At 39.1% G+C, this 22180-nt stretch overlaps 1 protein-coding gene across 1 annotated transcript; it reads right to left on the bottom strand.

The window, feature by feature from the left end:
- Positions 1–8335: 8335 nt before the first annotated feature.
- LOC122997170 (homeodomain-interacting protein kinase 2-like) lies at positions 8336–12164 on the bottom strand. The gene is made up of 10 exons (XM_044373177.1): positions 11976–12164; positions 11246–11436; positions 10953–11138; positions 10630–10811; positions 10275–10398; positions 10046–10165; positions 9849–9941; positions 9575–9738; positions 8792–9480; positions 8336–8620 (listed from the first exon to the last, which is right to left on the bottom strand). Exons 1-10 carry the CDS (start codon positions 12037–12039, stop codon positions 8394–8396), a joined length of 2040 nt encoding a protein of 679 aa, XP_044229112.1. The 5' UTR covers positions 12040–12164; the 3' UTR covers positions 8336–8393.
- Between the last annotated feature and the right edge of the window lie 10016 nt (positions 12165–22180).

Raw genomic sequence — 22180 nt, 5'->3', positions numbered from 1 at the left:
ACTAGTTGTGATGTCACAAATCACGCTCATACTGTATAAATGTGGGTGCTGTCTGTTAATATTCAGTGTGCTCGGGCTGTATAGTCATATTTAGGGAAGTGTATATTTTTTATCTTGGGAAGAACAGTTTTCTCCGGAGCTCTTGGCTCATTAAACTGCCTGCTGCTTATGAGAGGAACTGTTGTGATTGGTATTAATCAAGCTTCCCTTAACTCCACCTGTTGTTGTGAGAAATATTCTATTTATCAATGAATTTGAGTTTCAGATGTTTATTTTACTCTTTCATTTCATTTTATGTTAGTCATGATGTCATCTGTGATGTCACGGCTATGGAACTTCTATGTCGCTGCTATGTGACATCACAGAAGATGTCTTTCCTCTTGCTTTCTTTCCTCATTGCATGCATATATTTTAAGGGTGGGCCCGAATACAAATACGTTATCCGGCAAATCACAAACAATTTGGCTTTTGTATGAACATTTAGTTCATACAAATATTTTAAAAATTATTTGTTTTTGGGAAGTAAAAAAAACCCAGGTCACATATCAGCGTGAAGGTCGGTTACATCACTATCTCAGTCTCTCTCCTGTGTTCCGCTGTTATATGTATCAGCCGGTCTCAATGAGGGGAGTCACATCCACCTGCTACATGATGCACATTTCCTTATTTTGACATCACTCCTGGAATTGGGGGTGTTCCCCAGAGGTAAAGCTGAGCTACTTACAGGTGCAAAGTACTCTCAAGAGACTCTCCATAACCTGTTGTTCCCTTTCTCCTTTCCACGAAGTTAGATTGTAAAAATAGGCAACAAATGAAAAGTGCGAATCAAGAATCGCTTTTGAAGTTCTTCTCTACATGTTATACGCTGTGCTGTCTCTGTGTTATGGGTGTATAAATAGGTAGAGGTCTGTCTGCACATCAGCAATGCATCGGTTTAGCTCAGTAGCCAGCGCAGTCGTCTATGATCTGGGAGACTTGAGTTGGAGAGCCAGTGTGGGGACCTCCTTCGTAAGATAGTTTAACACTTGAATATCCTAAAATTAAAAGTGTAATAAAAACAAAAACTGGATTTTTACACCATTTTTACACTATTTCCACTTTTATTTGAATACAAATACAAATACAAATAATTTTGGTGCCTCAACAAATATAAATACAAATACAAATACAATGTCTACCGTATATGTACATAAAATAGAATGTATTTGGTTCGGCATCTGTGTGTTTGCATCTCTGTTCTTTACAGTATCTGTGTGTTTGTTTTGTTTGACTTTGTCTCTGACTTTCAGTTTCAGACAGTTTCAGTAAGCATCCATGTGTGCTTCTCCAGATCATTTTCTTTGTGTGTTTGGTTCTGTAACTGTGCTTCTCCATGTGTGTGTTTGTGTGTGTCCTACGGTCAGTCTGTTCATCTTTTAGCTATTTCTGACCCCCTCTCCCCCTCCCATCTCTGTGCTGAATCCCAGTCTCTACAGTTCCTCTCCCTGCTATTCCAGATGGACCTGCTTCCATATCAGGCTGCTAATGAGGCGGTGCTGTTCATTCTGTGGCTCTTTGAATGGAGGGCCAACCATTTAACCCTGCCCAGCACCCCCGCTCGACCCCCATGTATTTTTAGGCTTCAACTCATTTCATGCTGAATAAACACCTACGTCTGTCCACCCTCAAGGGCCAAGCCACACGCCATCCCTGTGAATTGAGCAAAAAATGAAAATATAAAACGCTCTGCAACAATTGCTCTCATAGCGTAGGTTGACAATAGTCAAGTATTACCTTCAGCCTCTTTTGGATAAGCACATACTTTTCTTAAAATTGAAGCGATGCCACATCTGGAGTGCTATTTGACAGTTTTTTTTCCGTTTGTATTTCCTCTAACCTTGTTGAGTTGTTAAAGGTAGTAAGGTTGTGGAGTTTAAACATCAGTGAATCAATATTTTGAGAGAAATGACTGAACGTAAACTAAGATCATCTTTCTACAGTTCATTTTACATTTTGCTCCATGGAGTTAGAGTAGGTGGGTAATCTGCTGGATTGCTTCATAGCAAAAAAAAAAAAGGCAACAGCTTTGATTTTCCAATTTATGTAAAACTCTGTTTCATTTCCACTGTTATAATTGCATCATTTCAACTTCACATGAGCTTAAAATTGCATATTGATCATTATAAAGAGCTGCTACAAGCTTCTCTCTCCTTCATAACAAAACCAAGACTGTCCTCAGCATTGGTCGTTTGGTAAAACATTTACAACAATGTATATTTACGTCAGTTTTTTTTGAGAGACAAATGCAAAATTTTCTAGATGTTGATGGTTTAATGTAAAAAGTGTCTGACTGTCACACAGAAGTCTGTCTGCTACCTGTCTCCTACCAACAGTTAGCATTGGGTTCTATTAACTGTGACCACGGACAATCCCTAACTTTTTTTGGCTCATGGGGTCAATGTAACAAGATGTAAACATGACACCGACATAATAACCTTATAAAGTGCATATGGTAAACATCATTTGGAATCCTGTTTCAGACCACCACCTCAAATTTAGGACCTATATTTACCCTCCCTTTAGCACTGCTTTGGTCTTGAGGGACACATCTTTAGCCACTAAATGCTCCATGCTCAGTTGCTAGTTGTTTACTTTGTCTGGGTGCTCTTTGGTGCTGTGCAGATAACATGCAGTGGGTTTATCACATATTTTTTGCTGAAAACAGCTACCTGAAATCTGTAAATGACATTGAAAACAAAATGATAAAAGTGATAATTCTCTGCAGGCTCATCACTATATGAGTGACTCCTTTTGTTTTACATGTAGTAATTTACTCCCTAAATATTACTACTCGTTAATAGATAAATATTGATTAGTGCAGCTTTTATTAAGTCATTTTAGTTGCCAAAAATTAAGTTAACCTTAATCATAGATGTGGAAGATGTAAACATGTCCAAAGCAACATGTCTAAGAGAAAAACACAAACTGTCACATGCACCTTTAAACCAGACCAATGAAACCTAGATCACTGAACATGAGTTGTCAAGCAGACATGTCTTCTGATCTGTTTTTTTTTTTTAATAAGCACTCATTGTGTCAATCTAGATGATTGCTCCTGTTTAATGGATGTAAAAGGGGAGATGGATGTTATCGCTGGAGGAATCCCAAGGCATCTTTAATTGTCAGTCTGGCTCAAAATGAGTCCCTGTCCTAATTTATTTGACTTAATTTATCAACACGCTGCTTTTCCATTCACATGAGAGCTCACTGCTGGAACATCCGTTGTATTGGTTCTTGCCTACACAGTGCCTTTAATGCTTATGCTTCATGAGGTTTGACCAGATGCCTCTACCTGCTACATTTCCCACATTTCAGAACTGATCACAGAGTAAACCATAATATTGTCCACTGACTTCAAAAAGGCAGGTTTGAAGCACGATGACAAGGCTGCAATCAAACAGGGAGACCGAAAGGGATCAGACAGCCGGCTGCAATCATTCTCCTACTCCTACACTTTACTCCTCTCATTCCTTCTATCTCATTTTCTTTCTCCTTGTCTGAGTTCGCTCTCATCTCATCGTGTCTCTGCTGCTGCCGATTAGCGCTTGCCAGAGCTGATGGTATTTCATTCGACGGCGGGCCGTAATGTTACCTTTGAATGACTGCAAAATCCTTGGCTTTTTCAAGAGGACAGAGAGAACATTTTTTAATGACAGTGTTTATAACCCCTCTTTCCCTCTGTGATGTTTCCCACCCCATGAAGTGCACTCTGGATATAGCAAGAGAGCTGATAACAGATGGGATTAACAGAGTGAATGGCATGTTTGAAATGACTAAATATACATTGCTGTCATTTTTTTAATCCATATGGAATTCAACAACTCAACAAGCCACAGGAGGGATGAGACACAGACATCTCAGTGTGATGAAAGGAATAATAATGTACACATCCCTGCACACGTAGATCTTACTGTCTTATCGTTATCCAGGATGATGATCAGTCTCACTAAAGCATAGGGAATGAAAATCAATGTTGTAATACCTGTCCAAACAGTGCTTGAATTAAATTTGATTGGATTTTTTTAGGGGCTCTAATAGACATTTCATATTATTGACCAAGTGCCTAAACAAGGTCAGAATTGTAAACTGTTTGCTGTTATGTCAAGGTAAAAACTGCTATTTGTAAAAAGATAGTAAAGGGTTGAGTCGTCCACATACAAAAAAACAACTGTGTTCTCTCTCTTAATTCTGGTGGTATCTAGCCATGCAGGATGTTTTGGCTCTATGTACACAGGTTTTATCTATGAGACGTCTGCCTCAACTGGGACTATTTCTTTGGCAGAAAGTACAATGAAAACTGTTCATTGTGTGTTCTGTGGATTATCCAGAGTTATGAACACTGTGTCTAGAAAGATATGCTTTAACATTTTTCAAATGCCAGTTTCAGTTCTGTGAGAACCATGAACAAAATTAAATTCACCTCCATTGGTGATGAGAGAAATCTAAGGAAGTACATTCCAAACCTGGACTTATAAAATTAAATAGCTAGATACTACTAGAGGTAAAGGAAATGGAAAATATGATTTTTTTCCTGAGTTAGTGTGACCTGAACTGAACATTTAACCCTATCAGACAGTGGTATTGCAAATACAGTACAGCACATGTAATTTATTAAGCATACAGAAAAATGCAAGAAATAAAATGCAACAGAACAGAAACAAAAGGAAAGAGAATAGAAGAAAATAGGAAAGACAAATACCAAAGAAAAACACACCTCTACAAGACACTGACAAACCCAGACATACACAGACAGTAGCAAGCCTGAAAAAATAGAAAAGTTTTCATTTTGGTTGCCATTGTGGACACGGATATGACAGATGTCAAGTCATCAGACAGTGTGTTCCACAGAACAGGACCAAAGTAACTAATAGCACCCTCACTTCTGCTTCTTATCCTAGATACAGTAAGAAAACCACCACCTGATGACCTGACAGGTCTGATAAGACTGTGCTCTGTGGAGCAGGTCAGACATGTACATGATGTATGATCAAGTATTTGAAGCTGATTCTGTGCTGCACTGGGAGCCAGAGAAGTGATTTAAGCACTGGAACGATGTGGTTGGATTTGAGAGTAGAGGTGATAATCCTGACAGCTGTGTTTTTAATGACTAATATGTTTTTAGGTGGTTACTGATGTCCAGATAACTCTAGTAAGGTCACCAGACCAGTAATTACAATTATTGTAATGTTTATATTCATATTTTTGTGAAAGGCTTTTGGTAGGTGTTTTTTTTTAAATTCTAAGTGGACATAACTTGGTCACAGTGGTGAATAATTTTCTAAATGTGCAGAATTTTATACTAATTGAAATAATGGAGAGAGTTAAAACTGAGGTTGACCATTTTCTTACATATTAATCTCCATATTTCTTTTATTAGTTTTTAACTGTTCTCTTAGCATTTACTTATCTTTTGTTGTTGCCTTATTCAAGTAATTCTTTTAAAGTTTAATAGTTAAATTTACTCATTTTATTTATATTTCACGGTCACTTGATTTTAATTTTTGGCATTTTACTTCTATCTTGGTGTGCATTAGTCTCCCAATCCATATTTACCATCCTGTGCATTTGTCAGTCAGTTGTAATGTTGCATCCAATTTGTATGCAAGGTACTATAAATATAGTATGATTGACTGATCTATATTTAACAAAGCAGGGCAGATAATGCACTGCCTTGTACTGTATGTACAATATATAGGTTTTCAGCACTGCTGTAGTGGCTACAACTATTAAATGCACACTCTGTTCCCTAACAGAATTTTTTTAGCATTTAATCTCTAACTTTTTTGAGACCATGAAAACAATGGCAGAAACTTTTAACCACAACAACAGGGTTTCTTCTACAGAGGCCTGATGTGCTTTTCTTGGCTTCTATCTGTCATTATAAGCGTCAACAATGCTTTGAACATTACAGGCCCTTGACTCGGGGTCTGCAGGCTACACAGTGACAGCTGGAGGTAATTCACTTTGCTTCATTTTGTTCGCTGTTAACGGGATGATAACGGCAGCGCAAAAGCTTTAATCATATTCCTCTGCCTTCAAGAGAGATATTGCTTTTTCTCACAGTTTATTGAGCGGGTAGGGGAGGGGTGTGTGACAGAGTTAAAAGGAGGGAATGTAGGGTTGGGTACAGTATGTGTGTGTGTGTTTGTAGGACTGGTAGGTGTCATGGGTGGCCAGGGGACATGTATCATCGATCTGCTACTCGGGGCTTCCAGTACATGAGGTGGCATTAAAATGATACATGGCCTCTTTCCCGGGCTAATACCAGTGATATTGAGATATCAGACCGCTGTATTCTGTTCCTGGCAGCGGGGGGCACACGCCCACGCCAGCAGAGCTCACATAGAAGACAGGAGGAGAGAGTTCTTCCACAGGGGCTGAGGTGATAATCTAATAGGGACATTTGTTTTTGTCTCCCGCTCGCTCCTCGCCTCCTCTCCTCTTCAGCTCCAAAACAAAAGCTCTCATCTAGGGGGCCCGCTGCTGCCTCTGTGGCGTATAAATAACAGTCGCACGACAGCAAAACAAGTGTAACACACACCATCTGGCCCTCCACTGGTGTGTCTGCCTCAGTCACAGAGATAGGCAGGAGCGAGGTGTGTGTGTCTGTGTATGTGTGTGTGTGTGTGTGTGTGTGGAGGGGGGGGGGATTAGATGATCAAAATGGCATCTCAGTCTCACCTCCAGAGGGATGCCACATGGAAGCCGAAAAAGAATCTTGTGGGTTTTTCCCCCATCACTTAAAAATAACACAAATGTGTGATTCTTGTCTGAAAGCAGCAAAATTTGCCTCACTTAGCTGAATTTAATGTGTTGTAGAGGGTTTATGTGAAGATACGGCATGCGTTACCTGCCATATGTATAATCACTCCTGGCTACAAATCAAATGAGACATTATAAATCTGTCCACAAGCAGGATGTGGGTTGGAAGCAAGCTGCTGACAGTTGGTTTTCATACTGAGGCTCTGGTTGTGTAGATTTCCTGCAGTTTTGGTTATGGCGGTAAAAAAAAAAAATAGCAACACTAAGCAACTGTTAATGCATGATTTTTGTTTATTTTTGTTTGGATTTCAATCCTGTTATCTTTGTTTCCACTCCATCAAGTTAAGACATTTCGAAAAGGCAGGAGTTCATTGCCCCCCTGTGATTGTTCTCTAATTCATTTCTCTGATATGAGCCAGATAGTTTTTTCATCACTTCCATGAACCTAGATCGATTCTTTGTGCAAAGCATGTTCCATTACCAAGAATTACTCATCCATCGATGGGAGAGAAGGGATATTAATCAATGTAACCTTTGTAACTAACAACCTTGTTATTCTTTCAAAGCCAAACAAAATGAGAATTTGGCTGTGTTGGAGGCTCATTATTAAGACCGGTGGAGAGCAGACATTATACATTGCTATTGATCATGTGTGAAGCCAGGCCTACATAGTCAATACCCACAGAGAATGAAACATGGTCTTTTTTATGACCGCATCCTGCAGAGTAAAGCAGTCTTTCTTTGTAATCTGTGCTCTCTGTGAGAGCTGCAGCTCCAGTTTGCTTTATTAGATGTTAAGAGTTCTAAGAATATTTGATCAAAGGTGGAAAGTAACAAAGTACATTTACTCAAGGTCTGTGCCCATGTACAGTATGAGGTGCTAGTGATTTTTATATCTGTGTTTTAGGCAGCTTTATTTTTTATTCCCATCTGATGCTTGTATCTGATGTATTTTACTATATACCATTAAAATATGACACATTACTTTAGATTAAAGGGTCAGCACACTGACATTGCTCACTGTTTTCACTGTTTAACATTTAGTAGAAAATACCATCTGTGGATAGTGAGGCATATGGAGAAACACTTTGAGCACAGATTGCCAAATTGCTTTTTTTTTTTTTTTTTTAAAGTACTGTGTGCTGATATTAAATGCAAAAATGTTCCTTAATTTATATAACTTTAGTATTTTTATTTGCTGATTTTCTTACTGTTTAAATGTGTATTCTTTTCATACCCCTCCCATTAACATTGTCCTGATCTTAGATGATTATTTCCAGATGTCACTTTATATTAGACTTTATATTAGAATATACTAGTAATGTAATTAATGGATTACATTTTACCTATTGGGGCACCAACTTCAGGTAATTTAATCACCCAAATTTTACCCCACCACCTTTTGATGCCTTGGTCATCTTCACCTTTTTTTTCACCCATCTCACTACTGAAGCTACTATCATCACTGCTGGGGCTGCTGCTATGACGGCTCTTGTAGTTGCTTACAGGCAGCTCACAGATTCAATTCAGCTGATATTTTTATGCATTTATTTTTTAATGACAAATTACACAGAAAATGAAGTTACATGGAATTATTCCTCAACATGTACAGAGCAACAACAGCAGCACAGAGCTCTAAACATCCTGCCGAAGAATCTCTTGATCCTTCTCTGCGGCTTCCTCTGAGTGTTTCTAGAGCTGGTGGCTGAGACTCCATCAGAGTCCATGACTGTACGTTTATCAGCTGGACCAGCTTCATCTGTGTCAGTCTCTGGAAGTGTAGCTGAGGCTTCATCAGCTGAGGATGCAGTGACTGGACCTTCGTCAGCTGAGACAGCGTCATACAGGTCAGTCTTGAGAGATGCTGTTGAAGCTTCATCAATAGAGGTAGAGTTGACTACAGTTTCATCTGCTGCACCAGCAGCAGCATCAGAGTCATTTCTTGGAGGTGCAGTTAAAGCTCCATCACTTGCAGATGTAGTGACTGGACCTTCGTCAGCTGAAACAGCGTCATACAGGTCAGTCGGTACAAGAGCAGTAGATACTTCATCTGTGGAGGCAGAGGTGACTGCAGCTTCATCAGCTGCACCAGCGGCACCCTCTGAGAGCTCATCATCTGGATCTCTACCATTTGAGCGACTTTCAGCTTCTTTACTTGAATCAGTGTCATTCAAGTCAGCAGTTAAAGGTGAAGCTGAAACCTCTTCAGCTGCAGATGGAGTGACTGGACCTTTGTCAGCTGAAACAGCGTCATACAGGTCAGTCTTGAGAGATGCTGTTGAAGCTTCATCAATAGAGACAGATGTGACTGAGGCTTCATCAGCTGCAGCAGCAACAGAGTCATCTGTTGGAGATGCAGTCGAAACTCCAGGAGTTGCAGATGTGGTGACTGGACCTTTGTCAGCTGAACCAGCGTCATACAGGTCAGTCAGTACAGGTGCAGTAGATGCTTCATCTGTGGAGGCAGAGGTGACTGCAGCTTCATCAGCTGCACCATCTGAGGGCTCATCATCTGGATCTCTACAATTTGAGCGACTTTCAGCTGAATCTTCATCTCTTGATTCAGTCACAACAGAATCTCCATCTCTTGTAGTCGGGATGGCAACTGTGTCCACTGCTGCTGAGCTACCATCATCTTGTGGCTCTTGATGACTTGTAAGAGCAGGTGAGGCCGTCTCACTGGATAAAGCATGATGACAAAGGAATGAATGAATGAATCCTTCAATCAATTTACCATCACTTTATCTATCAACTTAACCACAGGACCACTTACTGAGAGATGGCATCATCATCGTCACCCCGTAGGCTCATGGTTATAAACAGGTGACCCAGAGCTTGACTTGGGGTTATTCTCTTGTGAGGATTCAGACACAGCATCTGCTTCAGCAGGCAAACAAACTCTGTCCTTTCCTCAATTGTCTCTGCCTCTGGGTACAGCTGCATTTGAAAATAAAGTCATTGGTTGTTCAGATGAATCCACTTCATAACTCTCTGAGGATAGCTGTTAATTCAGCATTTATTTGTACAGTAATGTGAGGACCACCTACCATCACAAGGTCATCCAGGCTGCTGAACCTGGTTGAGCTGCCTCTGTGATTTTGGGGCGGGAAGCCAGTCACAGCCTTGTGCTCATCAGCCGTCTAAATCAACAGAGAATATATGTGAGGTACTTTTTCATAGTTTATACCAAATCAAGGGAACAATATCCAACCTGCTTTAAGTGCTGCAGGACAGACGTTCATACCTTTAGCCTCCATGCTGGCTTTGTGGAGTCCTGGTTCTGGCTGAAATAGAGCAGTGTGTGGGTGCCATCATCTAGGATCTGGTCCTCCGGCTGACCCAGTGTCTGCACCATAGTCTTCATCTGGAGAGAGAATATATAAAATCACATCAGCCAACAAGATACACCATATTTCTGTTAGTGTTTGGACATGGAGCTGCACAAATAAATCCAGGTGTATTAGATTACACACCAGGTAATACTGGCACCGCTGAGGGAACGGCACACTGCCAAGGTACAGGGTTGCCAGAACACCACCCAGAGACCACATATCTGCAGCCTCTGAGATGGGAAGACCCAGAATCACTTCAGGGGACCTGAGGGAGGAAGAAGAGAAGCACATTTTAGAAGATGTTACAAACAATTCCTGCACAGTTTGACAAGTCAGCAGTAATCATGTTTGTGATGGTACAACTTAATGAGAAGATACTAAAATAATGCAAATTATATAAAGTAACATGAGTGTGATTGTTCAGTCACATTAAATATATCAGTTACAGTCATGAAAGAATGATGTAAACCATCAGAAAGACAAATCTGTATCTCACCTGTATGCGACAGGCTGTATGATGACGCCTCGCTTGACTTCAGCAGCTTTGATGGCTGAACTAAAGTCAATGAGTTTGACTCTGAAGGGAGTTTCTTTTTGGTTAACCAGCATGATGTTTTGTGGTGTGATATTTGTATGAATCACACCAACAGTCTTCAGAGCTCCGAGTGCAGAGACCAGCTGAAGGGACAGAAGAAGAAATAAAGACGCCACAGTTGAAAATCTGCAAGGTTCTGAAAGTTGTTGTTCAAAAGCTGGTGTGCTGCTTCCATTGATGCACATATATCACTGCTTTTTGATAGAAGGATCAGAGCCACACACCTGTTCTGTGATAGATCTGATTTGCTGAAGAGAGAGCGGGTTGCCGCGTCTCTCCCTCAGCAGCTCGTGGAGATTCTTGTCCAGCATTTCAAATGCAAGACACATCTTCCCCATGTGTTCGAAACTCTCACAGAATCGAACGACGTTGAGCGGATCAAGACCACGGATCATTTTCAGCATGGCCAGCTGGAGAGAAACAAGGAGAAATTAGACAGTTGATACAGCGAACAGTTAATGTTAGATATGTAATGAAATGTGCTGCTCAAAGATTCAGAAAGACTCAGATGATCCACCTCTCTGTTGGGCTCCTGGGAGTCATTGCTCCTCTTCTTGAAGATCTTGAGGGCCACAGTGTCTTTGGTGTTTTTGTCTTGACACCGAGCGACTCTGCTGAAGAACCCATCAAACATGAAGTGCTGAAGCAGGTATTCACTCCAACTGCTTCTCAGCACGTCATTGGGTTGTAGCTCTGAGTTAACAGGTGCTTCAAAACATGGAGAGAAAATGTAAATCACTACGTTCAGTCAACACATCACGCACGAACACACAACTATACTATCTGGAGAGGACGAGTTCCAGACCATTTAAATGAGGAGCCTCCTCAAAGAATAACAGATTAGTCAAGAGCATTAAACTGAGCACAAAACCAACTCTGTAATCACAGCACATCATCAATGTGTCAATATTGTGTTATAAATGATCACAAGTCCTTTCTGCAGTTTTCACTGAATTGTACATCTTTGTAAAAGTAAAATTTCTCTTTTGACATCAAGCTCAAAAGCAGATTTCTTTCTTATACAACTGTATTTGGTCTAATTTAGATGAAAACAGAGCATGTGGTCTGCTCCTTTAAATTTACACTTAACTGTGAGATTTTTACCAACTAATATAATTTAATATGAACCTCATCACAAATAATACCTGAAAAACAGATGTGACACCATATGTCAACATATTCAGTAGTATCATGACTTTTTCCAGTGTTTAATATGTGAGAACATGTTGGTGTGTTTAGTCTCTCACCTCTTTTCTTTTCCTCTTTTCTTGAGGTCGCTGACGACCGTTTTCTGTTTCTATGCTTTCGCATGTTTCTTTGTCAAGTTTTGCTAATTCAAAGGAAGCGTAGCGCAGATTAACTTTATGTTTCTCGTGTCTCCTGTCTGAACAGATGATACTGAAATGATTTCTGGCTGAAGTTCTCACTCATAAACCTGTTCTGATAGAATGAAGCTCTATGATGTCATACTGTAGAAGAACTCTGTCATTTTCTGGAATGTCAGAATGTTCTGTGATAAAAAAAAACAACAAGTTTATCTGAAAAAATGAGGGTGTTGAGTTTGGGAGAGGGATTGCAATTAACTCTCAATAAGAAGGAAAATTACTGTAATATCAGGCCTTAAGAAGTCACTCCTCCCTACTCTGCCATAACTGACATGAAGTAAAAAGTGTATAATCCTCCTAGAGCACAGGGATGAAGTGCAGGCCTAAATTTAAAATCCAGACAGATTAAAGTTTTAATTTGTCAAAGTAAATAACACACTTTAGTTTTATGTCGATAAGATGACATGTTACACATCATACTTGCTGACCTGCACAAGAAGATGCAGGGTTTGAATGTTTACAAACCCTTTATTCACCCCTCCATCACTATGGACATTATCTATTCCTGCAGTGGCGTTATCTTTAATTCAGAATAGTTGCATATGAACAAAATTAATAGAAATATGCTGATAAATACCCAATACACCTGTTCAAACACAAATCAGCTCAAAAGAAAAAAAACAACAAAAAACAATAAAGCATTAGCTGAATAACTGCTAATATCACATGATCATGTGAAATTACTGGCAGGGGTTTTGGTGAACTTGCAGATGAGTTGATTTTGCTGATCTCGTTATAATGCTGTGTGGTTATTTTATCATCCCATATCAAGTCTATCACATCAAACCAACAGATAAATCATAACAGGACACTTATGCTAGATAAAGCTCATTCATTTGAATGGAAAATAAAGATTGATTTTGGAGCTTTACATTGGGACTTTTTAATTTGTCACATTCACTATGTTCATGCCAGTTATGTTGAAATATTCATATTCATTAAAAAAAAACTATTAATATGTGGTATAAACAGGAAATAGCTTGTGAATTGATCAAAGCACCATAAAGCCATCAACAATCCCACAAAACAACTGGATTTTTTTGTCAGTTCTCTGTCTTAACTTTATATATTTGTCATAGTATAACAATAGCCGCCTTCAATTTTGTCATTACACTTGTCAATACTCCGTATCTCTGTTCATCTCCCCCAAATCCCACAGCTAATGATGCAGTCTCGGGCTGAGCAGTAACATGAAATAATTATTTCCCTCTCAAGTCTTCTTATCAGTGCCTTTACCAGAAAATAAGTGTGAGATAGTAAAAGCAGAATAGCTTTGTTATTTGTCCGCCTGTGACTGTGATACCTTGTTTGATTTAGGATGTGACACAGAGCCTATGAGATAAACGTTATGGAGTTTATAGGCGTTAGTCTTTGATACGTATAGAGAAATAATGTTGAACTGACAGTATCGACAAGACTAATGGTGTTGAGGAGCATGTCAGTAGGACAGAAATCAATAAAGTTATTTTTCCAAAATTGTTCCAAAATTCTGCTATTTCGAACAGCTGACAGTTTGTAACTGACTTGACAAGCTGACTTTGCTACAAGCTGATTGGCTGTTGAAGCAGGTGACATGCCTTACATTCTAAAACCAGCCACTGGCAACTTGACAAGCTGTGTCACAGGCGATGCCACCAGCTGGCCTGATGGCTGGTGGCTGAGACGGGCCTGTTTACACCGCTGCAACTTTTCTTTGCAACGTTATAAAACGATTTTGTCTCGTCATGAATCTTTGGCCTTCAGCCTTGCTGCCTATTTACACATCCAGCAGACTCAGAGCAACATTGGCATTTATTGGAAGTTTTGTTGCTGGCCACCCTACCAAATGTAAGTCCAATTACATTTGTCAGGGTGGCAAATACTCGACTTCTCTCTGGCCTTATGATCCAATATCTTCCTCATAAGACTTTTTGTGTTTATTGGGTAGAATTTTTAATATATAATCCCGATATTACCCATACTTTTCTTAGGATGAGACAAACATAGCATAAAAAAAAGATACATAATCAGCACAGGGGTCTGGCGGTCCTCCCCCAGAAAAAAAATTGTAATTTAAAACAAATTTCCTGCATTTCTGCACCACCTAACTTCTTGGATTAAGTCACCTGCACTAGTCTAGATGAGTTAGATTTAGGGTGCTGTGAAAACCAAGAATGCATCAACATCAGTATATAGTTGTGTGAATCAGGACAGGAAATGATTATTAGAAGAATGGCTATTTCATATTTGAAATTATATTATAAAAACATTATGTAGCCTAAAATGTTAGTACGTTGCAGGGTACTAGGCCATCATCAAGGTCAAACAAGGACAAACAATTGATATAAATTAAATAGCCTGACAACACATCACAATATGATGTGGATAATTAAACCTGATTAAACCATGTTAAATTGAGGGTTGCTATTCTCACTCACAAGGTCATCTTCAAAGTCTAACAATTGCAAAAAAGTACAAACAATTTGGATGAAATGGTCTCACAGCTAACCTAAAAGCCTATTACTGGGAATGGCAAGAAAGTTTTAAAGTGACAGAGACGCAGAGCATCCCCGTAACCATAGTGACTAACTTTCACTCCTGTCTGCATGCACACGGTGTAAGAGGAGAGGGAGCAGAGCCACTGAATGAGATTACTCTGAGCAGCATGCATGGGAATAAATTACAATATAATAAATTTGTGTACATTTCCGGCTTTCCCACTGGTGGTCTGAATAATTTGCCGCTGCACGGTGCTGCTGTTGCACTATGCTGCTCTGTCTTGTCTGTCTGTGCACTGTCAGTGTCCTCTTTTCGCACTGCAATGTTATCAGTTATGAATTTGTTTTTCACCGCATGAAAAAAGGGACGTGTGGTGTGAGAGTGTGTGAAAAATGTCAATTGTGTAAGTCTCACACATCAATGAGTAAGACTTGGCAGCCCTGGTAAAGTTGTGGGCCTTAAAACCATAACAATTAGCTAAAAGAGGCTAAAACGCTCTATAGAGCTGAGGGGAACTTAATATAAATATATTGATTAGTGCAGCTTTCATGTTTGCATGGATTTTTTGTGAACTTTTAAATGGCATCTTTTCTGGTTATAGGACACCAATTATTGTGATTTATTTATTTTTCTTGACTAATTATTTTTGTTATATGTTGATGTGACCGTTCAAAGGTTATCCTGTCTGGTGATTGGTGATTGTCTTTTAAACCTTATGAAATAAATGATGCTTCATGACTAATGACCAGGGGTCAGAAGTTAATGCGCAGTGAGGGCAAGTTCACAAAATGCATTTAAAATTAAAATGAGGCAAGAAATGCCTCAGTAATTAGGAGTAACTTTTTTTTTTCAACTTTTCATCCCTGTTGAGATTTTTTTAATTGAGTTGTCAAATATTCACACATGAATGCAACTCCTGACCTTTTCGGGCCTCCTTGTTGATTTGTGACAGCCTATGAGTGATATTTCCAGAGCCTTCTGGCTGCAAAAATGGGAGATATTAGAATGTAGAATCTGTTTACATGATATGTCTTGAATAAAAGCAAATCCTATAGAGCAAGAAGAGTCAATATGCAGAAAATCTGCTTAAGTGAATCAAATCTATTTATATGTCAATACAATTGTGGAAAACCTAAAAAAATAAATCAGAGCAAAGGTTCGACGGCACATTTCATACCTCGAAATCTATAATAGGTTAGCAGTATCATCACACTATCATACCTGACTATGACAGATCTTCTACAGATGATATTGGCAACATGAGCAGCAATGATAATCATTTCAGTAATTTAGTGGGACTACAAGTAACGCAGATAAATTGCATCTGTCACTTATGGGTTAAAAAGATGCTAAGATTGATTTTCATAAGTGTGAAAATCACATTACATCCAACAAGCTACTGCAGTCTGATTCCTTTGGGATTGCATGCATCCAATTAATATTGCTGTAGTGTCTTTACTAATGAATGACAAATTTCTACTCCTCATGTGTTAATCAAACCACTCCCACATTGCTGTCTTATCCATAAACACACACACCTCTGCAGATACATGCTTTGAAAATGCACTTCAATCCTGACAGAGTGAATATGAAAACACAGTAATGCAAGAGGAGTGTTTGCAAGGTTGTATTTATGGAGGAGGCCCACTGAGAGGTTGAGTGATGGATTGGCAGGAAAAAATGATGGATAGACAGATAGGGAGGGTGGAAGTAGACAAGACCTTGCACATGGAGTGTTTGGTCTCTCAAACTCATAATCCTCAATAAACAGTGTAAACTCAGAAAGTTAAATATTTATCCCTAGTATCCCACGCCTCAGCTCCTCCTGGTTCACATTGCTGTGGATAAATAAGCTCTAACATTACCAGGGAGAAGTGTCGATAAAGTTTAATAACACGAAGGTCAGTTCATCACTAGATCTAATAATAATCTACCACCCCTATAACACAAAATGGAATAACACTGTGGAATAACCTTTTTTTCCCCAATATCTCAGTAGTATTATTGCAGTTCTGAGTGCTGTAAAGCTCAGTGAGGAATGGGCTCCACTTTGGAGCATCATGTTTTGTCCTGCTCTGTTAAATATTGAGTCCTGTGTCCTGCCTTTGTCTCGTCTTGTGTCACGTGTGGGCTGTTTTTGTTGTCTTTTTGTCCTCTCTCGTGTCATCATAATCATACAATGATGCAAAATTATGTTATTCAAATAAGACAGTTATCACTCCATGCATACACAACATGCCCATCTCGGTTTGTATAAATTCTACATTAAACTGAAGTATTTATGGCCTCTAACACAGTAGGACAGTATTTGATGTAGGGATGAAAATACAACTCATGAATCCTGGTCTGCAATTGGATTGTATAATTGGATGGATATTCATTTGGTTCATAGATATTACTGGCAGTAAAATTTGGACTGTCAGATGATGCACTATTATGTAAGACCACAAAACAGTTTGAAAAACGAATTACATCAAGGTTACAGGTTTAGATTCAGTCTTTTCAAATACATAAACTTAACAACTCATAATCTGGAGCTTCTGATATTGTGAACTTTTGAGAATCCATAAAGCTTTAGTGCTTGTTTCTGCCATGTTTCCCACTGTGTTTTGGATATGTCCTTGAAAAGGTGACACATACCAGGACAAAAGCTGTCTTTTTTTGCATTTTTTTGGCAAAACTGCAGTTCATTTGCAACAGGAGGCTGAGAGCATGGAATGAAAAAAAGAGGGAAGAAGACCAGCAGCAGACCAGCTCCCAGGTGGTAGCTGCTCTCTCTGTCCAACACTATGCACACAATCTATTGTTAATGGCAAAACATGAATGGATATTCTGAATCAGAATATCACCCGTATATTAAACAGTCTTCCTTGCAGTGCTTGTCTGAACACACATCAAAACACATGTATTAGTTGCTGTGTTGCAAATGAACTGTTGGTTGTTTAGGTTCAGGAACTCTCCAACGCAGGGAGAGCACAGTGGAGACAGAAGTAGAACCTGTAACAATGGCTATATTAGTCATCGATTTCAAACAGTGGAAAAGGCCCAGAGTACAGACTACATTTATATGCATTGGAAGAAAATTTGTGGTATTTTTTTTTTTTACCAGTTTTGTTAATGAGATTAGATGCATTCATTTACAAATGTGGTATCAAATGTGAATAAGCACCTTATGGTTTAAAGGCACACAGAACAGGACAGGACAGGGCACTGTAGTTTGTTTTGCAAAATACATTTTGAGAGACATGTAATTTCTACCTGGATTACATTTAGTGGCAACATTTTTTTTTTTTTTTAGAGTGAAGGAAGTGCTATGTTTATGTACTGCTCTCAGATCATAGGGAGGTGTTCAGAGTGGATGGGTGAGAATCTGACACCAGAGACTGGGGTTCACATCCTGAAACCTGTGTGTGGTTACAGTAAGCTCAGGCAATAAAAGCACTTTGGTAAAGGTTAGGGTAAGATTAAATGTTAAAGTCAATAAAGTAAGGATTCCAGCTCTCATGCTTCAAGTCATTTATAAGTTTTTTAATATTTAACCAAGACTATGATCTTTCTGCTGATTTTTTTTTTTACAGATGTTGTGGGGAATCAAATGAAATATGTTGGCAGCGAACATTTTTCAGATGCACTCTGCATTATAATTTTGTGACCTGCCGTGTAATGAAATGTTCATTAAAAACATTTCCTCATGAGGTTGATAAAAATGCTACAATACTACATGCATGTAGCACCCAACAAAATAATAAACAAAAGTGAAAATGATGCAGTCAATGATGAGGTCCAAACAAATGATCTATATCTTACCATAAACATGTATGAATCTATGGCACAGTAAGGTACTTTTAATAAACCTGATTGCTAAGTAAACTATATCATATTGGCTGAAATCACGAGAATGACTGTAATTCATAAAAAAGAGATACTAATAATAACAGCAACCTCCCCAGCTCTGTCTCTCACTGTATTTATCTGATCCTAATGCGTGACAGGAAGGCCTCTCCAGCTGTCATTGTCTATTATGACTTTAATTCAATGGCAGTATGCTATGTAAGTGGAATAATTACATCTTTGGCTCTCAATTTGACAGGCATTAAGCTGTCCGCAGCCATTTGTTAGACCTCTTGTGGGTCTCTTGATGACAGTTCATGTTAAGGGGAGAAGATGGCAAGTAATGGTCTTTTTTAATAACAAGCATATCTGTTTACTGAACACCCAGTCCTTTGTGCAGCAAACATGTGAAAATAAATAGCTTCAAACCTCTTAAAGGTCCCCCGATTACTTTGAATTAATCTTGATCAAATTGCTGTCTGTAGTCATTAAATCCTTTTCTGTAATTCTATTTCTTCAGAGAATCAACCTACAAGTGTAATGTGGGAAATAGATGCACGAAAAAAAAACAAATTGAAAATATAAAAAGGCCTCACAAATGTTAAACAGGTTTCATGCACTGGATTTCACCACACCTGTTCATACCTCTTTGAATCCTAGAACAAGCTGAGCATGTACTGCTTTAGGCGCCCGGTCTTGTTAACTGTTTAAAGCTATTACAGACTTAAACCCTGTTGGGAATTTGGAGGACAGTAACTGCTAACCCAGGACATCATTTGCAGAGGATGACTAGCAGATAAAAGTCAGAGCCAGACCAGAGTTGAAACTTTGGGTCAGCTCTCTCTTTGGGCTGAACCCTGCTGCCAATTGTAATTTGAGCAGATGGTCCACTACCATACAGAGGGAGTGCTTTCCCAGAGGAAATGACCCAATATTTGGCAACATCTCAGGGATGTCAGTTTGAACTCATTTTTCCTCAGGTTATTTTCACTGGATATCATAAAAGCATATAAAAAATGACAAAAATTTTACTAGTCCATAAAAATTACTGCCATGGCAGATTCAGACAGGACTGAAATTGCAGACACGCTCTGGTAATGATTACATCACCCCACCTCTACCTGCTAAACTAATCCTGTCTGAATAGAGCTGTATCAAGTGAAGGCTTTTTGGGAATTACAAGGTAGTCAGCTATGGTGTGAATCATTTAAAGTAAGAACTTATAAAACCCTCGTGATTTTCATTAGCAATAACAGATGGCATGTAATGATGCAATTATTAAACATTAACTTGCAGACAGTGAATAAAGATAAGTGCTTTCTGTACAGAACATCTCTGGATCTCATTAGTTTCCATTACTTTCTATCAGCTGTTAAGATTAATTTAATGTGTTGATTTCATGATGCGCAGAGTCTGTTAAAAGAACTGATTCCATTAATCAAGCAGAAAGTTTGGCTTCATTCCCATCAGCTCTGTTGCCATGTTGACTGTCCATCTGATGAGAACAGAACACAGAACACCCGTGACCAGTAAGAGCATAAATCATACAGTATGTGTGGAAAAATGTCACCAAAGTTTCACACATGACTGTACAAACACAACACCTACAGATCAACACAGTGGACTGGTAAATAAGACAGTCAATATATAAGCATTTAGTTCTGGGTTGCTTACTGCCTGCACTTTGTCCTGTGTGTAGAGAGGCTGTCAAGTTCAAAGGGTGAATTTCTATTTCATAAGGATTCATCCATCCATCCTTACTTTCATTCATATCTTGCAACACTAACCCAGACCAGAGTCTTAGCAGGTCAGAGCAATGCCCTGGATTATGTTTCATCTGCACATAGTCTCTATGATATGGTTAAGGTCAGGGAAAGTTAGTGGTTATGGTAAATAAACTATGATTAAGGTATGATTGGGGATAGAAAACTAAAACACTTGGTTATGGTTTGGGAAAGATCAAAGTTAGAGTTGTTTAGTGCAGGTCTGTGACATGACGCCAACTCTACTGCATTGTCATGCAGTCTCCTGCATGACAATCAGACATGCTACCAACCCATCCGTCACTCAGCCTTCCAAACCCTTTTTTTCTGCCTTGTGACATAAAGGGCACACTACTACTTGCATTGACAAAGATTGTTGATGTAAATTGTGATGTGTGAAACTGTCCAATACTGACTGATTCCTAAGGATTCTAGGCTGGTACTGGGATTGAAAACATGAAATTCAGATCCTGGTATTTAAAGTGAATTCTCACCAAAAATGTACTTACAGCCGCAGGAAGCCAAGATTTTGGTTTTTAACGTGTGTGTTTGCATGTTGAGGACTATTATACTGTGGGTATTGAAATAAAGTCACCTTTTCCATACCCCATTAATGATACCAAAAAACTGCCGCAACATTTTAGCTGCAGTGTTTGCTTCTTGTTACCTTTCATGTTAAAATGGCCGTCAACAGTCAAGGTGTGTGACAAGATATTTTTGGAATGAGTATAAAGGAAGCTGAATACAAAATCTGTCAACAAATACTATGCTGGCAATTCAACAAGTGGGTTAATCAGACATACAGGCCTCTGTCCCATAATCAGTTTACAGAGCAGCATTCAACAGATGGAGCACCAATTAAGATAGTCCCAATTTTGCAACCTACGTCCAAGAACAATGCTCACAATCCTCAAACCACCAAAGCAACATGCAGGAATGGCTGCATGTGACAGACTTTCCTTCCCTGCCACTGCACACAGTAAAAACCTCAGAGCAGATGCTCATATGTGCCTCAGATGTATTAAAAGTATTGTAGCAAGAAGAAATCCTGGAAAAACAGAGGATCAAACGATGTTTGGCTGGCATTGTGTTTTTTTCCACCTCAATACTAAGTGTTTGAATCCTGTGGCAGAACGTTGGGCATGCATGCTCAGCAAACTCTCCCTTAAGGTAATAAAGAAGATTTCTCAAGGGTAATGGCTAAAATTAGCTCATCACTGTAGTAAAAGAAGGGGCTCACATTATTAGGTCTGTCTCTACATTCTCCCTAATGTAGTGTGGAAAAGGCTCATGCAAATGCAGTGTAAATCCAGTTATGGGCACAGTGTCTTCAGCCTTTGCATTTCCTATGTATGGCTGCCTGTATGGTCAGTGAGCAAGCTTTTAAAGCATCCACTGCTGCTGCAAAATGTGTATGTTGCCCTGGCTGAGAGTTTTAAATAAATACATTAAGAAAATTACCTAATATCTCAAACACTCTGACATGATTTACTTCTCTGCATGATTTACCCTTGTACCATCTTTCCTAAGCTTGTCAGGGACAAACACAAGTTTAACCTGTAGGAAATTAGTTTCGGCATGGAATTATTGATGCAACTTTGATGTAAACACTCTTCTCTGAGGGTGTTAAAGATTGTTTTCATGATTTACTGAGAGCTATTTCCTCAGTGCATCAACTGAAATTGAGTGTAATTATTTCTGAGGTTTCTACATCATTCAGACTTTTGCACTTCTAACAGGAGGAAAGATAAACAACATTGGAATTAAAGATTCATTTTGCTTGCAGCCTTCACCTTGTGATCTTAGGACCACTCCCTAGCGCCACACCCACACACACATATGCACACACACTCATCAAAACACTAGTATCCTCAGCCCACCAGTCTTTTTAGGCATTCTGCCTCAGTTCTGATGCAGGCAAGGCTTGGGACCTTGATTGACCAGGATTATTCTATCCGCTACGATGCACACATCATTAAATCTTCAAAATATATG

This window comes from Thunnus albacares, chromosome 14, assembly GCF_914725855.1.
Source record: "Thunnus albacares chromosome 14, fThuAlb1.1, whole genome shotgun sequence".
In the NCBI taxonomy this organism is placed as follows: Eukaryota; Metazoa; Chordata; class Actinopteri; order Scombriformes; family Scombridae; genus Thunnus; species Thunnus albacares.
This window is presented reverse-complemented; position numbering and strand designations above follow the sequence as displayed.